The sequence below is a fragment of the Phaseolus vulgaris genome, chromosome 7 (genome assembly GCF_051622355.1).
Source record: "Phaseolus vulgaris cultivar YP4 chromosome 7, ASM5162235v1, whole genome shotgun sequence".
Taxonomy (NCBI): Eukaryota; Viridiplantae; Streptophyta; class Magnoliopsida; order Fabales; family Fabaceae; genus Phaseolus; species Phaseolus vulgaris.
In genome coordinates, this window is record NC_143504.1 from 4,045,174 (window position 1) to 4,058,234 (window position 13,061).

The 13,061-nt window shown below is 33.8% G+C and overlaps 2 protein-coding genes, 1 non-coding gene and 1 pseudogene across 5 annotated transcripts; 2 read left to right on the forward strand and 2 right to left on the reverse strand.

The window, feature by feature from the left end:
• The first annotated feature begins 580 nt into the window (after positions 1 to 580).
• Positions 581 to 652, forward strand: TRNAP-UGG (transfer RNA proline (anticodon UGG)). Its single transcript has one exon. It is a non-coding gene; the product is annotated as a tRNA-Pro (tRNA).
• Positions 653 to 949: 297 nt separating this feature from the next.
• Positions 950 to 2,661, reverse strand: LOC137828898 (ADP-ribosylation factor-like protein 8b). Of its 2 annotated transcripts, none has more exons than XM_068635644.2 (6): positions 2,486 to 2,661; positions 2,174 to 2,255; positions 2,045 to 2,077; positions 1,797 to 1,918; positions 1,441 to 1,557; positions 950 to 1,277 (listed from the first exon to the last, which is right to left on the reverse strand). In XM_068635644.2, the coding sequence occupies exons 1-6, from the start codon at positions 2,527 to 2,529 to the stop codon at positions 1,160 to 1,162; spliced, it is 516 nt and encodes a 171-aa protein (XP_068491745.1). In that variant the 5' UTR covers positions 2,530 to 2,661; the 3' UTR covers positions 950 to 1,159. The 2 variants fall into 2 exon arrangements, with proteins under 2 accessions (XP_068491745.1, XP_068491744.1); XM_068635643.2 differs by having other exon boundaries at positions 1,441 to 1,602; positions 2,486 to 2,657.
• Positions 2,662 to 2,813: 152 nt separating this feature from the next.
• On the forward strand, positions 2,814 to 4,252 carry LOC137828897 (octanoyltransferase LIP2, mitochondrial pseudogene; annotated as a pseudogene). The gene is made up of 2 exons (XR_016523603.1): positions 2,814 to 3,145; positions 3,429 to 4,252. The product of XR_016523603.1 is annotated as an octanoyltransferase LIP2, mitochondrial pseudogene (transcript).
• A 4,553-nt stretch (positions 4,253 to 8,805) lies between these two features.
• On the reverse strand, positions 8,806 to 12,895 carry LOC137828883 (endo-1,4-beta-xylanase 5-like). Its single transcript, XM_068635628.2, has 7 exons — positions 12,832 to 12,895; positions 12,702 to 12,748; positions 11,633 to 11,855; positions 11,381 to 11,547; positions 10,362 to 10,460; positions 9,407 to 10,198; positions 8,806 to 9,150 (listed from the first exon to the last, which is right to left on the reverse strand). Exons 1-7 carry the CDS (start codon positions 12,893 to 12,895, stop codon positions 8,806 to 8,808), a joined length of 1,737 nt encoding a protein of 578 aa, XP_068491729.2.
• Positions 12,896 to 13,061: the final 166 nt, after the last annotated feature.

A 13,061-nucleotide genomic window follows, 5' to 3' on the forward strand; every position in this document is an offset into this window, starting at 1 on the left:
TGAGATCTGCAACAGAATATGCCATCTAGTTTTCATAAATTCATATAAAAATAATCATTTTTAAAAGAAAAAAAAATTGTAATTTTTTTTTATCATGAGTGATGATTGACACTTTGACAATGTGAAAATTTACATGGAAATATAAGTATTTTTATTTTATTTTATTAAAAATCATGTTAATAATTCATATTAGTCTCAGTACGTCAATTGAACTCCACTTTGTATAATAAAGTATTACTTTTTTTTTTCAATTTGTTGAGGCATGTGATCTTATATGTATTGCTGTCCATAATGCATGCACCTGAAAAGAAAATGTATGAGCACAATTATTTATTCAAATCCATTACACACGTGGCATTACCAAGTATCTTAATTTAAGTTAACAACACTCATGTAACATGTGATAACAGACAGAAAAAATCACATGTGGTTTGATTTGATATCAGTCTCAGAAAAGGAAAAGAAATCTAATATAACACCGACAGAAGTTCCTTCATTCAGTTTGGTTCAGTCTGTAATGCCACATACATACTGCATAACTTTATTTCGTTAACATTGTTTATAAGTTATATAATAAGCTGGGCATTTGGTCTAGTGGTATGATTCTCGCTTTGGGTGCGAGAGGTCCCGAGTTCGATTCTCGGAATGCCCCTTTTTTTTCACATTTTATGTTTTGTTTCTTCCACCAAAAGAACAGTAGAATATGTGAATCAGTCCCTAACAATCTGGCTGCATTAGTCTTCATGGTTAAGCACAATTTCTGTATTTTCTCTCAACAAGTTTGCAAGCATCAGTCACAAACAGAGAATGTGGAATGCTATCCTTAAACCACACTATTTGTGAACCCTACATTCTACAGTGAAGTAGTTTTGCTAAATGAACTATATTATTCAAACTGAATTGGGAAGGAAGCTGTGGATTGTTGTCCTAGATGCTGGCAGACAAAATTATCAATCTTAAAAACAAAGTATGAACACAATTGTCTGAACTTATAATTTACAACACTCAGATGCAATCACCAAATCACATGTCTGGTTTGATGTAAGCTACTCAAAAAGGGAAAGGAAAAACTAGTATCACACCAACACAAGTCACTTCAATCAGATAGGTTCGTCTGTAATACAACGTACAAATATATTTATAGGGCAAAACTCGAGCTTCAGTTTATTGATTTAGAATTTTTTACAAGCCAATCAACAACTGTATCAATGCTGGTAGAGTTTTTACAGGAGATCATGAAGCAACAAACTTCTCTATCAGTGATGGATTTCAGTCCCCTGCACATATGAAACAAACATTCAAAGTACATTCTGAAAGCTAAATTTAATTTTTACTTTATCATTTGGAAAATTTTTAAGCAAACTTTTTACGTTGATCAGCATTATTCTCAACATGGGTACGTACATCTGAACATCTAATACACCTAGAGAAGATACTTACATCTGATCTGTGAGGCCTTGCTTGGACAATGCTCCAGGTTTGTCAATCTTATTACCCAAAATTAGAATGGGAATCCCATCTAAAGAAGGTTTGCTTAACAAGTCATGAAGTTCAATTCTAGAGACAGGTAAATTTTCATAATCAGCTGCGTCAACAACATAACTGCAAGTTCCTCCAAAAAATAATTTTCATATGTTATGATCTTGACCGAATAGATAATCTAAAAAGAAATTATACAGTACGTAGGGAAAAAAGAGTGTGAAAAGTTGAAAACATTTCACTAGATAAGAAAAAGCAATACTTCAGTTACTGATGCAGAGGTTGTGTTATGTGTTTCAAAGTTTTAGAGGACATACACAATTGCTGAAACAGCACGACAATATCTCTCCCACATACTGCGAAACCTTGGTTGACCTCCAAGGTCCCATAACTTTATTGTCACATTCCCTTTAGTTATCTTTTTCATATTAAATCCTACCTGTAGGTAACAAGTCATCAAGTAAATTTGCAGGCACAAAATTAACCTCAAATTTGTGGAAATAGACAACACGAAGTATGGCATCAAAATTAGTTATCAGTGATTAAAGAAAGATAATTTAATTACCGTGGGAATCATCTCTTCACTATATCCACCAGTCTTCGTCAAAATCAAACATACACCAGGCATCAGCAAGGTAGAAAAAGAACAAATGAAATGGAAAACGAATCATATACAATGTTTTCTGTTACATACTGCAATGACATTTATTAGTGATGTTTTCCCCGCATCCTGAAGACCAACCAGAGATAACTCCATTTCTTGCTTGAAAAAGAGACTATATATCATTGGAAACAAGAGAAAGAAGAATAAAACATTTAAAAGAGAATCGGTGTAAGTCCTAATTCCAACTCAATACCATTATATATGCATTATGTGCTTAAAAATACTAACTCATCACAACTTCATATGCAAAAGAATAGAAGTATGAGCCTTAGATTTTGTGACAGATATTGAGCATGCATAACAGAAGGAGAAGAAAGAGAAAAATAGTGGTAGTAAGTTCACCTGCGTAACCAATTGACAAAGGCTCCCCATATCCGCAACCCCATTAATTCAACAGAAACACTTTCCTTTTTCAATTTCTTCACAAACACTTTCCCTTTATGAAGTTCTGCAGCACCACTGATTTTTTCTTTCTATCCCCTAGTTTGTTTTACTCTTTCAAAAAGTAGAACCAGACATGGTATGTATATAATACAAAAAATGGGTACAAATAAGAAGTGCTTATTTTATCATAAGACAATTTCATTTCCTAAAATTGATATCATTGACGTATACAGTAAATACATGTAAAAGAATACATAATATATCCATGACTGGAAGGTGCGGACAGTTAGGTCCTGGAATGCCATTATTGCCCAACAGGTTGATGAGATAAGTTGTCAACTATGCGCATGCACAAATTGTTGAACTTTTTTTTATCGGATCACCTTTTACATTTGATAGTTGAGAGGAAGATACCAATCATACAGTTCTTCTTGGCCTACCAAGAATCTGCCTTACCCAAATGATGTTGACGTTAGTTGATTGCTTGCGATAAAGATCAGAGCAAGGCAGTATGAGACAGGACTACCCAAGTTTGAATCTTTTGAAAAATATCTGTAACCTTAGGCAGTAATTTTCATTTGGGTGAACCGTTTGAGAAATCAAATTACAATATTTGAGGTATAGTTCCTTAACCCTTTTGGTAATTTTATTTATTTATTAATTCTTCTCCTTCATTTATATTTCTCCTGTGTTAGGTGCATGTTGAGTGAATGAGAATCGATTTCTGGGTACCCATATAAGCATTTCTTTGCACCTTCGATGACTTCAGGCTGGAATTTTAATTTAGTTAATATTGCCTAGGCCATATTTGTGATAATGCTTGCTCTCTAACTTGGTTTTCACTGTCTTCCTGGGCACAAGAATATGTTATTTATGCAATTAATAATGTCTCTGTGAACAGGGAATGAGGGGTTTGCGAAATCTTGAGGTTTGGAAACTGGGAGTTGTCAACTATTTGGATGCATTGAAACTGCAAGAAAAACTGGCTTTGGATAGAAAGCTTCATCATAGGAGATGTGATACTCTTCTGTCTTTGCAACAACCCCTACATAACTGTTGGCAAAAGTCCACAATTTGTTAATCCCCCAGTCAGAGTTGGAAAAAATTGGAGCGGAATTTCACTACAGACGAAAGGGAGAAGGCATTACATTTCATGGTCCCCACCACCCCATTTTATATTTATATATCTCTTCGCCACATTGTTCTTGGTGCTCATAGTTTTGGGGAGAAAATTGAGTCAACCACGATTGAACTGGCTGCTGCCTATGGTGTGAAAGCTTGTCCTGGACAAAGTGGTGAGACTGGGGTATGGGTTGGAGAAAGGAAGATAGGTGCTATTGGCGTTCAGATATTGACTGGAATCACTTCTCATGGGATGGCATTTAACATTGATCCTGATTTAAGCCACTCTAGGCACATTGTTCCCTGTAGAATTGCGGGTAAAGAAGTAACATCTTTGAGAAGGGAGACAGATCTAGTCCTTCCCAGCGAAGAAATACTACAGGAAATGTTGATTTCATGTTTTGCAAGAATCTTTTATTATAGTGACCTGATCTTGAAGTAGGATGCTTAAGATTCAGTTACTTTAGCTTGGCGAAAATTGTAAACATTTGTTTATTCTTTCATTCTTGGACAAATCTTTAAGTTAATATAATTCGTGCTTGTTCTACATATATGCATAGATTCTTATGCCCTCGATTGTATGACACACATAAATTGGTCAAATCCTGTGCATTCTGAATTTTTGTGAAAGACAATGATCAACCTAATTCAATAGATTGATTCCAAGATTTAAATAATATGTGTTGTTGAATGATAAAAGACATATTACTCTCTACTCTGTATATTTGATTGTTTGTGACTTGAGAAGTAGATATAATAATAGTTGAATTTTGGTGTAACGGGGACCAAAAAATGCATCTTCATAACACTAGATGTTGATTCCCTCATCCGCACACTCACATTCATCCTATCTGGATTTTGAAACCACTTCTATTAATGAGTACTTCACTTTTTAAATGGTGAGTATTTGGTAGGTAGAGTGTTGTGTTGCTAACATCACTTGGAACTTGGAAGTGAGGTCTTTACTTCATGACCACATGCTAGGTTGGAAGTATGCTTTCGCTGTGACATTTTTTTTAAGATCAGCTGCGGGAAATAAGATCAGAGATTCAGACTAAACATCATTTGTTGGGGAATTGCAGTGATGAAATCTGTTTGGTTGGCTGTTAAGGCTTCAAAATTAAATTTCTTTTCCAATCAGAAAATGCCTACTTGTGTCACGGGACCAAACCAAACAAATAGCAAAGCAAAGGGCAAAATAACCATAAGAAGAATTATGGAGTTTCTGATGACAACTAAGACCACGAGGTTATGAATCGAAGTCACTCACACAAACAGTTAAGTAGATGAAAACATGCCGAAATTAGCCAACATAAGCAAAACAATAAACCATGTAGATATGTGATTCCACGTTCAAGGGGGGCAGCATCAGAACATGATTGATGAACTAATTTGATTAAACTAGCCAATGAATATATAAGTAAAAATATTTTATTAAGGTTCTATTTTATTCATGCTGACATGGACCATATGTTTTTCTCAGCGGAAAGAATATTGAACCTGCAGTCTCACATGCAAATTTGATCCTAAACAAGAAAGACACTTTGATTTAAAAACCTCCATGATTAAAAGCAAAACTTTATTCCAGACCAAATTAAAATACCACATCCTCTATAAAAATATCTGCATGAAACCTCAAAACTTTATCAAATACCATATAAAAAAGGTAACATGCTTTAGTAGGGCAAATTCTGCAAGTCATGGAAAAGTTACGTTCTGTGTGTTCCCTAATAAAGTGGCATAAGGTACTGAGATGTGGGAAAGTTATAGTGAGTAGACAATCACAAGATATTGAAACTAACTAATGTTCCACACATGGTATAAATATCTTCCATAGACATGATGTGTCTACAAGTATAATTGGTTCGTTATTGAGTTCTATACAAAAAAAAAATACAATTGTACGTACGTACACTAATTGCAGAGTTTCTGTTGCATGTGTGGAGAGGAGGTAAAAGATGCTTCCCTTGGGAGGAAGAAGCTTCATGCTCCTAGAAAGTAATCTTACCCAGCTAGGTTTAGCTGTATAATGAAAGTAATATAGGAAAATGAGAAAACCCATTAATATATCATGTGATTAGTCACATGATATGTATTGGCATGTGATGGAAAGATTGTGGAAATGTCAGAAGTATGGGATTTGATTAAGGATCACATGATAAGCTCCTTCCATTCCATGTTCTACCCCACTACACAACAAACACGCGGCAGGTTAAATAATGCAAGCATCATTCTTCTCCTTCCTCTTCAATTCCCTAAATCTGATTCTTTCACACAGCTATTCAGTGTTACTGGCTAAAAAAACCTTGAATACGTTTCTCCATTGTCTCATAGTTTTCACTCGTCACCAACAAACAAATAAAAAAGATTGATCCACTTCTGATACACCATTATACTTCCCTTCTTCTATCTTGGACACAAACTATAGCACCTTGCAACTTTCCTATGGGATAGTTCCAACCACCTGAGCTCCGTTCTTTTACCTATTTTCAGTTGTTGTGTTTTTACTAGACTCTGCCATGAAAACCTCTCAACGTGCTTTGGTGGGCCTCTTTGTCTTAATTCTCACATACTTCATCATTTGCTCTATAGTTGTAATCACTGGTGAGACTAGAAGTAATCTGATTGGCAGTGGTCCGCCACGGAAGCTGCTAGCTCGTGCCTCCTCCTGCTCTGCAAGTATAGAAAAATTGAAAATAGAATATGTGGCCACTCAGAGACCAGTAACCACAAGTTTAAGGAAGAATCCTCCAAGCAACTCAAATCCAACCCATAACAAGTGACTTTGACCTGATTTGTGCGTTGAGATCTCAATGGGAAGGAGGAATTAAGTCTAATTCATCTCTTTCTTCATTTTTGCAGTTTGGCCAGCTGGATGTTGCATAGGTAGGAAAGCTGGTTTTGCAATCAAAACACATTTTTGACTTAGTTGTTAGGACTCTTGAATTTTATTTTCGTTTTGGACTGTGAAAAAGTGTTCTCAGTTGATGTATACGGAACTTTATGTAGCATATGTAGCCTTGTTTTGAACTTCTGTTTTATTACATTAGATCACTGTTTGGTGGCAGGTTTCTGACAGTAGATTTTTTATTTAGAGATTACTGAAAAGAAGTGTCCGTTGGTTTTATTATGGCAATATTAGAATTTTTACCTTTTTTGATGGATCAATCTAACATTAGTTTCTGACTTTAGAGTACTGATTCTGACAATCATCCTTTAACAAGCTGATCTTGCAAATGGCCCACAAACACTAGCCTTTTGAGATTTTTCTCACTTGATCTACCCTTGCCCATGGCTACATATAACATCAGCATATGAACTGCCACTTCCTACAATTCTTAATGCCCAAATTCTATCACAAATTACAAGAAAGATGAAGTATACTACCCCCAAAACTGCTATAGCTCCAAAATGAATTTGATTCTTCCTGGGTCAAACACAAATAAGTGAGTTCCTTCATCATCCTCTGGGACCTCAAGTGTTTCTGTTTTGTTTTTGCAAAACTTTTGCTGAGTGAAATGGAATATTGATGTTTCTGGACTTTGCAATGAGGAGACATTGCTTTACTATAAACTTGCTACTGTGAGTGATAGGAGTATAGATTCAGACCATTACTTTCTACACTACCAAATTTTCCTCCTACATTCAGTCTTTTGAAATACTCATTTTGCCCTTTGTGATTTATATTTCTTTGAAGTTCTTGTGCTTCTTCTGCTCTGATGTTCAGCTGCTGTTTTGGACATTGTTTTTGGAAAAGGATTGGTTGGAAAGCAAGGTTTTGTACACATTGTTTGGAAATCAAGGATTGGTTGGACATTGTTTCCTCAAAGAGAATGACTTCACTGAGATATTTAAGAGCACCAAGGAGCAGTGAAAAGCAGCTCCCTAAGAGCACGCCTATTGGATTCAATGTTCTCTACATTGATGCTGGCCAAACGCTTACCAATTTCCCTGTCGACTCATCAGCAGCAAGACTACCCTTTCCAGGAATGTAAGCAGCATTGGAAATAAGCTTATCTGCAAGCAAAACCATCAATCAACAGCAACAAACAGACATCAATTCCAAACTTCCAGATCCGGAGGTGAAAAATTAAATTCCGAATTAGACGTTCGGAATGCACTTCTGGATTGAACAGTAAAAAAATCCGGATTAACCAATTTAGAAGTGAAAAAATTAATATTGGAGTGTAAAATCTGGAAATAAATTTTAGATTATATAATTCAGAACAACACTGTAAAAATATAATTTTAGATTGTGTGTAATCCAGAGCATGATTTTTAACTTTTTAACTTCTAAATTGTGTAATCTAGAAACTTTTCAATATCACTCAATCCGAAGACTTCACAATTAAACCGCATGGAAGAAATTTTAAACATTTCTCATGGTCTATGGAAATACAGGGAGAAAGCATAGAGATGCTGAAAGCAATAGTCATGATTCATGTTCTTATTCATGAACCTTCATTCTTCTTCTTTTTCATATGGCTTAGCCCATTAAACTAGAAAAGGAACTCAGTCCAATCAGAAAACAGATGTCTCAAGTGAGACGTTAAATTTTGTAAACTACTTCATTCAATTTGTTTTACTGATAGATACACTTTACATTCTTCACCTATACTCATGGACAAAGTATCCAGACCCGTGAAACACTAATACTCTTATTTGTTGAAAGTGTCGAATATTATTTTTAGATACTTCATGAATGTGCAATATAGAAATATAGAAGACTGTCCTCGTAAACTAAGATGGAAATTGTTCCCTTCATGAATAATGATTTATAAATTTTTTTAGTTTGGCAATGTCTAACAAATGAGTTTTTTGTTTGGTTTTACAGAGTTGCAGTTATATATTCTTTATGACTTTTATACATTTCTTAAATGCATATCTTGCACTATCCTATCATGTTATTTTTTACAATAATTGTATATGCGTATCATATTGATGAATCATATCTTATAAGCAATGACTTACTCCTTCAACCAATAAATAATCATATGTAAGTATTTATGTGATTAACTAACTAACTGGTATTTATAAAAATTACTGTGTACATGTTTTATGTTGGAGTGAGGAAGAGCATTGACTGTTGTAGGATTTTAGAAAACCATAATAATCAATCACGATGCTGTCGAACATTTTATTACAATCTTGCTTTATTAATGCATTTTCACATCAATGGTTTCAAGTGAAAAATCTCTATTTACACTTAGATTCAACTTTCTAGGGGAGTGGAATAGAGGATGTATAACAGTTACATCATAATCTCCATGGTGCAGTGAGATATCTACTATTCCTCTGCCATCTGCTGTGGCAACATTAGGCCCAGTTCCCCACTCCTTGATGAGCTTGTCCACAACATCCCCAGACGGAGTATTTCTGAAATTCTCATCCGCTAGAGAACTTTGCATGAAACCAGCTTGTGCTGGGCCAGCAAACATGATAATCCCTGCAACAGCAGGATGAGAATACGCCTCTCTTAGTACCTGTTCCAAGTACTCTGCCTGCTCACGAAATGAGAAAGAGGAGATTAAGGTAATGCAGTCAGTCACCTTGAAGGTATATTATGATTTAGTGACAACATAAAATAAAACTTTTACACTATTAAAGCCTTCTAATTAAACTTTACTTTGATACATATAAAACAATTTTTTAAAATTCATTTTAATCCATAAAAAAATTCATAACATGACTTATTGGGTGGCTATGTAATAAGCTGAAGTTTCTGTTATAAGTTGCAACTTAATGTTGATGAAATACCTGACTTGGTTGTGGATCCACATTGACTTCTGTGAGCCATATTGGAAGTCCAGTTGTAGCAAGAAGATCAAGAGATGATCTCATGTAAGCAAGGTTTGGCTGGCCAACAGCAAAATGGCCTTGCAACCCTATTGCTAGTGACATTCCAGCAACTCCTGGAAATGACCGAATCTCCTTAACTTTCTGTATATATTTGACAGGGCTGCCTATCTTATCCCCACTATATTCAATGGTGTTAAACTCATTCAGGAACATCTGTGTCCCTGGATCAAGCGCGAAAGTTGCTGCATATGCTTTTGCAGAGGCATTTTCGCCTAGGTTGTCCTCAAAGAAGTGGAAGTGGAGATTCTCATTCATCACGTCCCATGCAATCACTTGTCCTTTGTATCTTGAAACCACAGACCTGGTTCTTTTTGCTGCTGCTTTCTTTAAATCCTCTGGTGAAAGGGTCTTGATCCATTGAGGCAGATATTTCTCATCGTCCCACAAAATGTTATGGCCTCTCACAGAAATGCCTTTCTCTTTGGCAAATGTCAGCATGGCATCTGCGATACTGTAGTCTTCCTGCCCTTGGATTCTCTCCGTAGTATACCACTTCATCTCGTTGGTGAAAGTTGTGAATTTGAACCTTGAAGCAAACCAGTTCTGGTAATCTTTGCTTGTGAGGATAAAATGGTTCATTCCACATCCAAATGGAAAGTTCAACTTTGCTCCTTTTGTGATGACTTTAGCTCCATTCAGTGCTGTTCCATTTTCATCGGTTACCTGGAATCTAACCTTCCTCATACGTACCTGCATGTTATAGATAATTTACAGTGATTTTTTCAATGCAAGTTGGTCTTCTATTTCATTCATTCCTCTTAATGATCACATGCTTGAGTTTACTAACAGTTGGTGAACTTAAAGAAACATGGTCTATCATGTAAATTAGGGTTAGGTTTTGCATTATTTTTACCTTCTCAATGCTGGCATCTTGTAGTGATCTCCACTGCTTTTTACTGAATGGTTGTAAGGAAATATTGTCAGCCCATATTTCCACACTTGAATTCTTGCTCTGTATAGTTTAATCAACTTTCGTTAACAAAACATACTTATAAGAATGTAAGACATCATTATTTTAGTCACTAAAATAATAAAATTTTAAAACAATATAAAAATATAATTGTTGTCTTACTTTCATGTTGGATTAGCATTTGACAATCCACATTTTCCACACAATTATTATACAATCCATTTTAATTTTATATAATAGCTTTTATTATTATATTTGTTAATCAGTTTGAGTAAAATATTTTTTACTAAAGTGAAGTTGTAAGTTGGCTTTTAAAATGTATTTTTTCATAGAAATTTACTCTTTAAAAGGAAAAGTTGTTTCATCCAGTTTTTCTCTTACGTATGCTGAATTATAGTAACATTAAATTAAATTATTTAATAAAAATATATTTAAACTATTGAATAGAATATTAATAAAATTATTGGTAAGGTAGTATAATATGGATGAATTATACCTTTTCTTCAAAACAAAAGAATAATTTTTTAAGATCTAAATAATTACTTGATAACGTGTTTTGAGATAGTGTAATAATAAAAAAAATAAACTTTTATAATTATAAAGAAAAATAAAGAAGGAAGGACAAAACGATGAGTGTAATGGTTTTATAAATTTATTAAAATATCTTTAAAAAAAATCATCATTTAACACCTATAATTTTTTTAACAACCACTTACCAATTTCTTTTAACAACAAAAATATACATATATTTAAACAATAAAATAAAAATTATTAGTTGGCTCTATAAAATATAGAAGTTTGTCAACATGCAAATGAAGCCGCAATAGCACATATGCCCTATAACTTTGTAGTTGAGTTGAATTTTGAGGAAATAAGCAAAATAAGACAAGATGAAAGCATAAGCATAATATGTTTTTTAATATGTTTTTGTTTGTTAAGAATTTGTGGAAGGTGTGTTTGACCTCGAAAAGAATCTCAACAGTGCTTGAAAAGTTTGCAGTTATGCCGCCTTTTAGAAGGGTCCAGCATCCATGCTTTGCCATCACTTCGCCACCTCGTATCAGTTCATTTCCTTTTGCTCTGAACATCACTGACACCGTGTCACTTCCTTCACTCACCTGAAACCTACCTGAACATGGAGAAGGGAGAAAATGGTGATTCAGATGTTTCAGAAACCATGTCAAAACATTCCTCAAAGCTCAAATGAATCTTACCAGAAAAGGTGTATAGCATTCCTTTCCTGAGTTGGAGCTTCTGAGAGAAACTATCCAACGGTTGTTCTCTGTTGTGAGCAACAATGAATCTGTTTCCTTCATTGGATATTCCTTCTTTGATGGACCCTTTTCCAGAAACTCTCCAACCCTCTATGTTTTCATCAAATCCTGGGTTTACTATAATGCCTCCTCCATATTCTGCTCTCTCAGCTTCTGCTATGCACTGCTTATTTCCAAACCAGGAAAAAAATTAATTCTTATTCATTTCATAAAAAACAATAAATTTAATTATTATTATTATTTTCATAAATAAATATCCAATTCAACCACAGTATAATACTATATATAATATAAGAAATAATTAATTATAGATTTTTTTTATCAACAAGGAATAATATAAATAAAATGTACAGATCTCACACTCCTTATACAATTAATTATAAAATTGGTTTAATTATTTCATTTTAATTAATATTATTCTAAAACTTTCAAAACAAATACTCATAAATAGTTGGAGTGATCCTTATATTTAATGACAGTGCATATAATTTAATAAATAAGCTTTCAACCATATTAAGAATAACTTGTATTGCTATATATTACAATAAAGTGAATGCATTATTAATATTTCAAAATAAAGTAATTATAAAAAAATTATAATATTAATGCATTTAAAAGTTCCCTAAACTATATTTAGGGGGAAAATAGTCCCTAGTTATTCTTTTATACAGACCTCAAGAGTATATCTTAAAGATAATTATATTTTAAAAAAATATTTATTTCATAGTAAATTTTTGAAACATGTTTTGTAAGATAAATTTTGATTCATTAAGCATTAACAAAATTGTTGAATCTTGAAAATTGGTGTTTTTACCCTTTGATGAAATAGATAATATATAAATAGATTATTTTATTTCCTTGATCATAAACTACTCTTAAAGATGGACAATGATGTTTTGTGTAGATTGCGATAATTGTAAAATAAAATTATGACGTAGTAACGTGAAGAACATTTTGCAAGTTAGTGGAGTTTTGAGATTTGTAAGTATTGGTGAGGAAATGGCATTACATCTGTAGTAGCAGAATAATGGTAAGACAAAGAATGGACGCCATAGCCTGCACATATGTTAAAGAAGACGTATTAGATATATAGAAATGGTTGAAGTGAATACTCAGCAGCCATTGAAGGAGAGAGAAACCTGATATTAGTAAAAGGAAAATGGTGATGAACAACGAGTTGCACCCTTCTGCAGAAACCTTCATCTTATCACTCATCAAATAAGCTCCACACAACATATTTCATTTTAGTGTAGGGGGTATATATTGACACAGTAATTTTTGAGTTTCACCCCTTTGGGCCTCTTGGGCCGTTTATTTATTTCTTTCTCTCAGCCCATTTTGGGTTTTTCTATATTAATATGTTGGATAC

What these genes read in the sequence shown, in the direction of transcription:
- LOC137828898 (XM_068635643.2), bottom strand. Translation starts at nt 2,529, where the DNA reads ATGGGGTTGCGGATATGGGGAGCCTTTGTCAATTGGTTACGCAG. An exon ending in CACTAATAAATGTCATTGCA is followed by an intron (nt 2,078 to 2,173) that starts GTATGTAACAGA and finishes ATTTTGACGAAG; the next exon opens with ACTGGTGGATATAGTGAAGA. An exon ending in GTGAAGAGATGATTCCCACG is followed by an intron (nt 1,919 to 2,044) that starts GTAATTAAATTA and finishes TGTTACCTACAG; the next exon opens with GTAGGATTTAATATGAAAAA.
- LOC137828883 (XM_068635628.2), bottom strand. Translation starts at nt 12,895, where the DNA reads ATGAAGGTTTCTGCAGAAGGGTGCAACTCGTTGTTCATCACCATTTTC. An exon ending in AAGATGCCAGCATTGAGAAG is followed by an intron (nt 10,199 to 10,361) that starts GTAAAAATAATG and finishes TATAACATGCAG; the next exon opens with GTACGTATGAGGAAGGTTAG. An exon ending in TGGATCCACAACCAAGTCAG is followed by an intron (nt 9,151 to 9,406) that starts GTATTTCATCAA and finishes TTTCGTGAGCAG; the next exon opens with GCAGAGTACTTGGAACAGGT.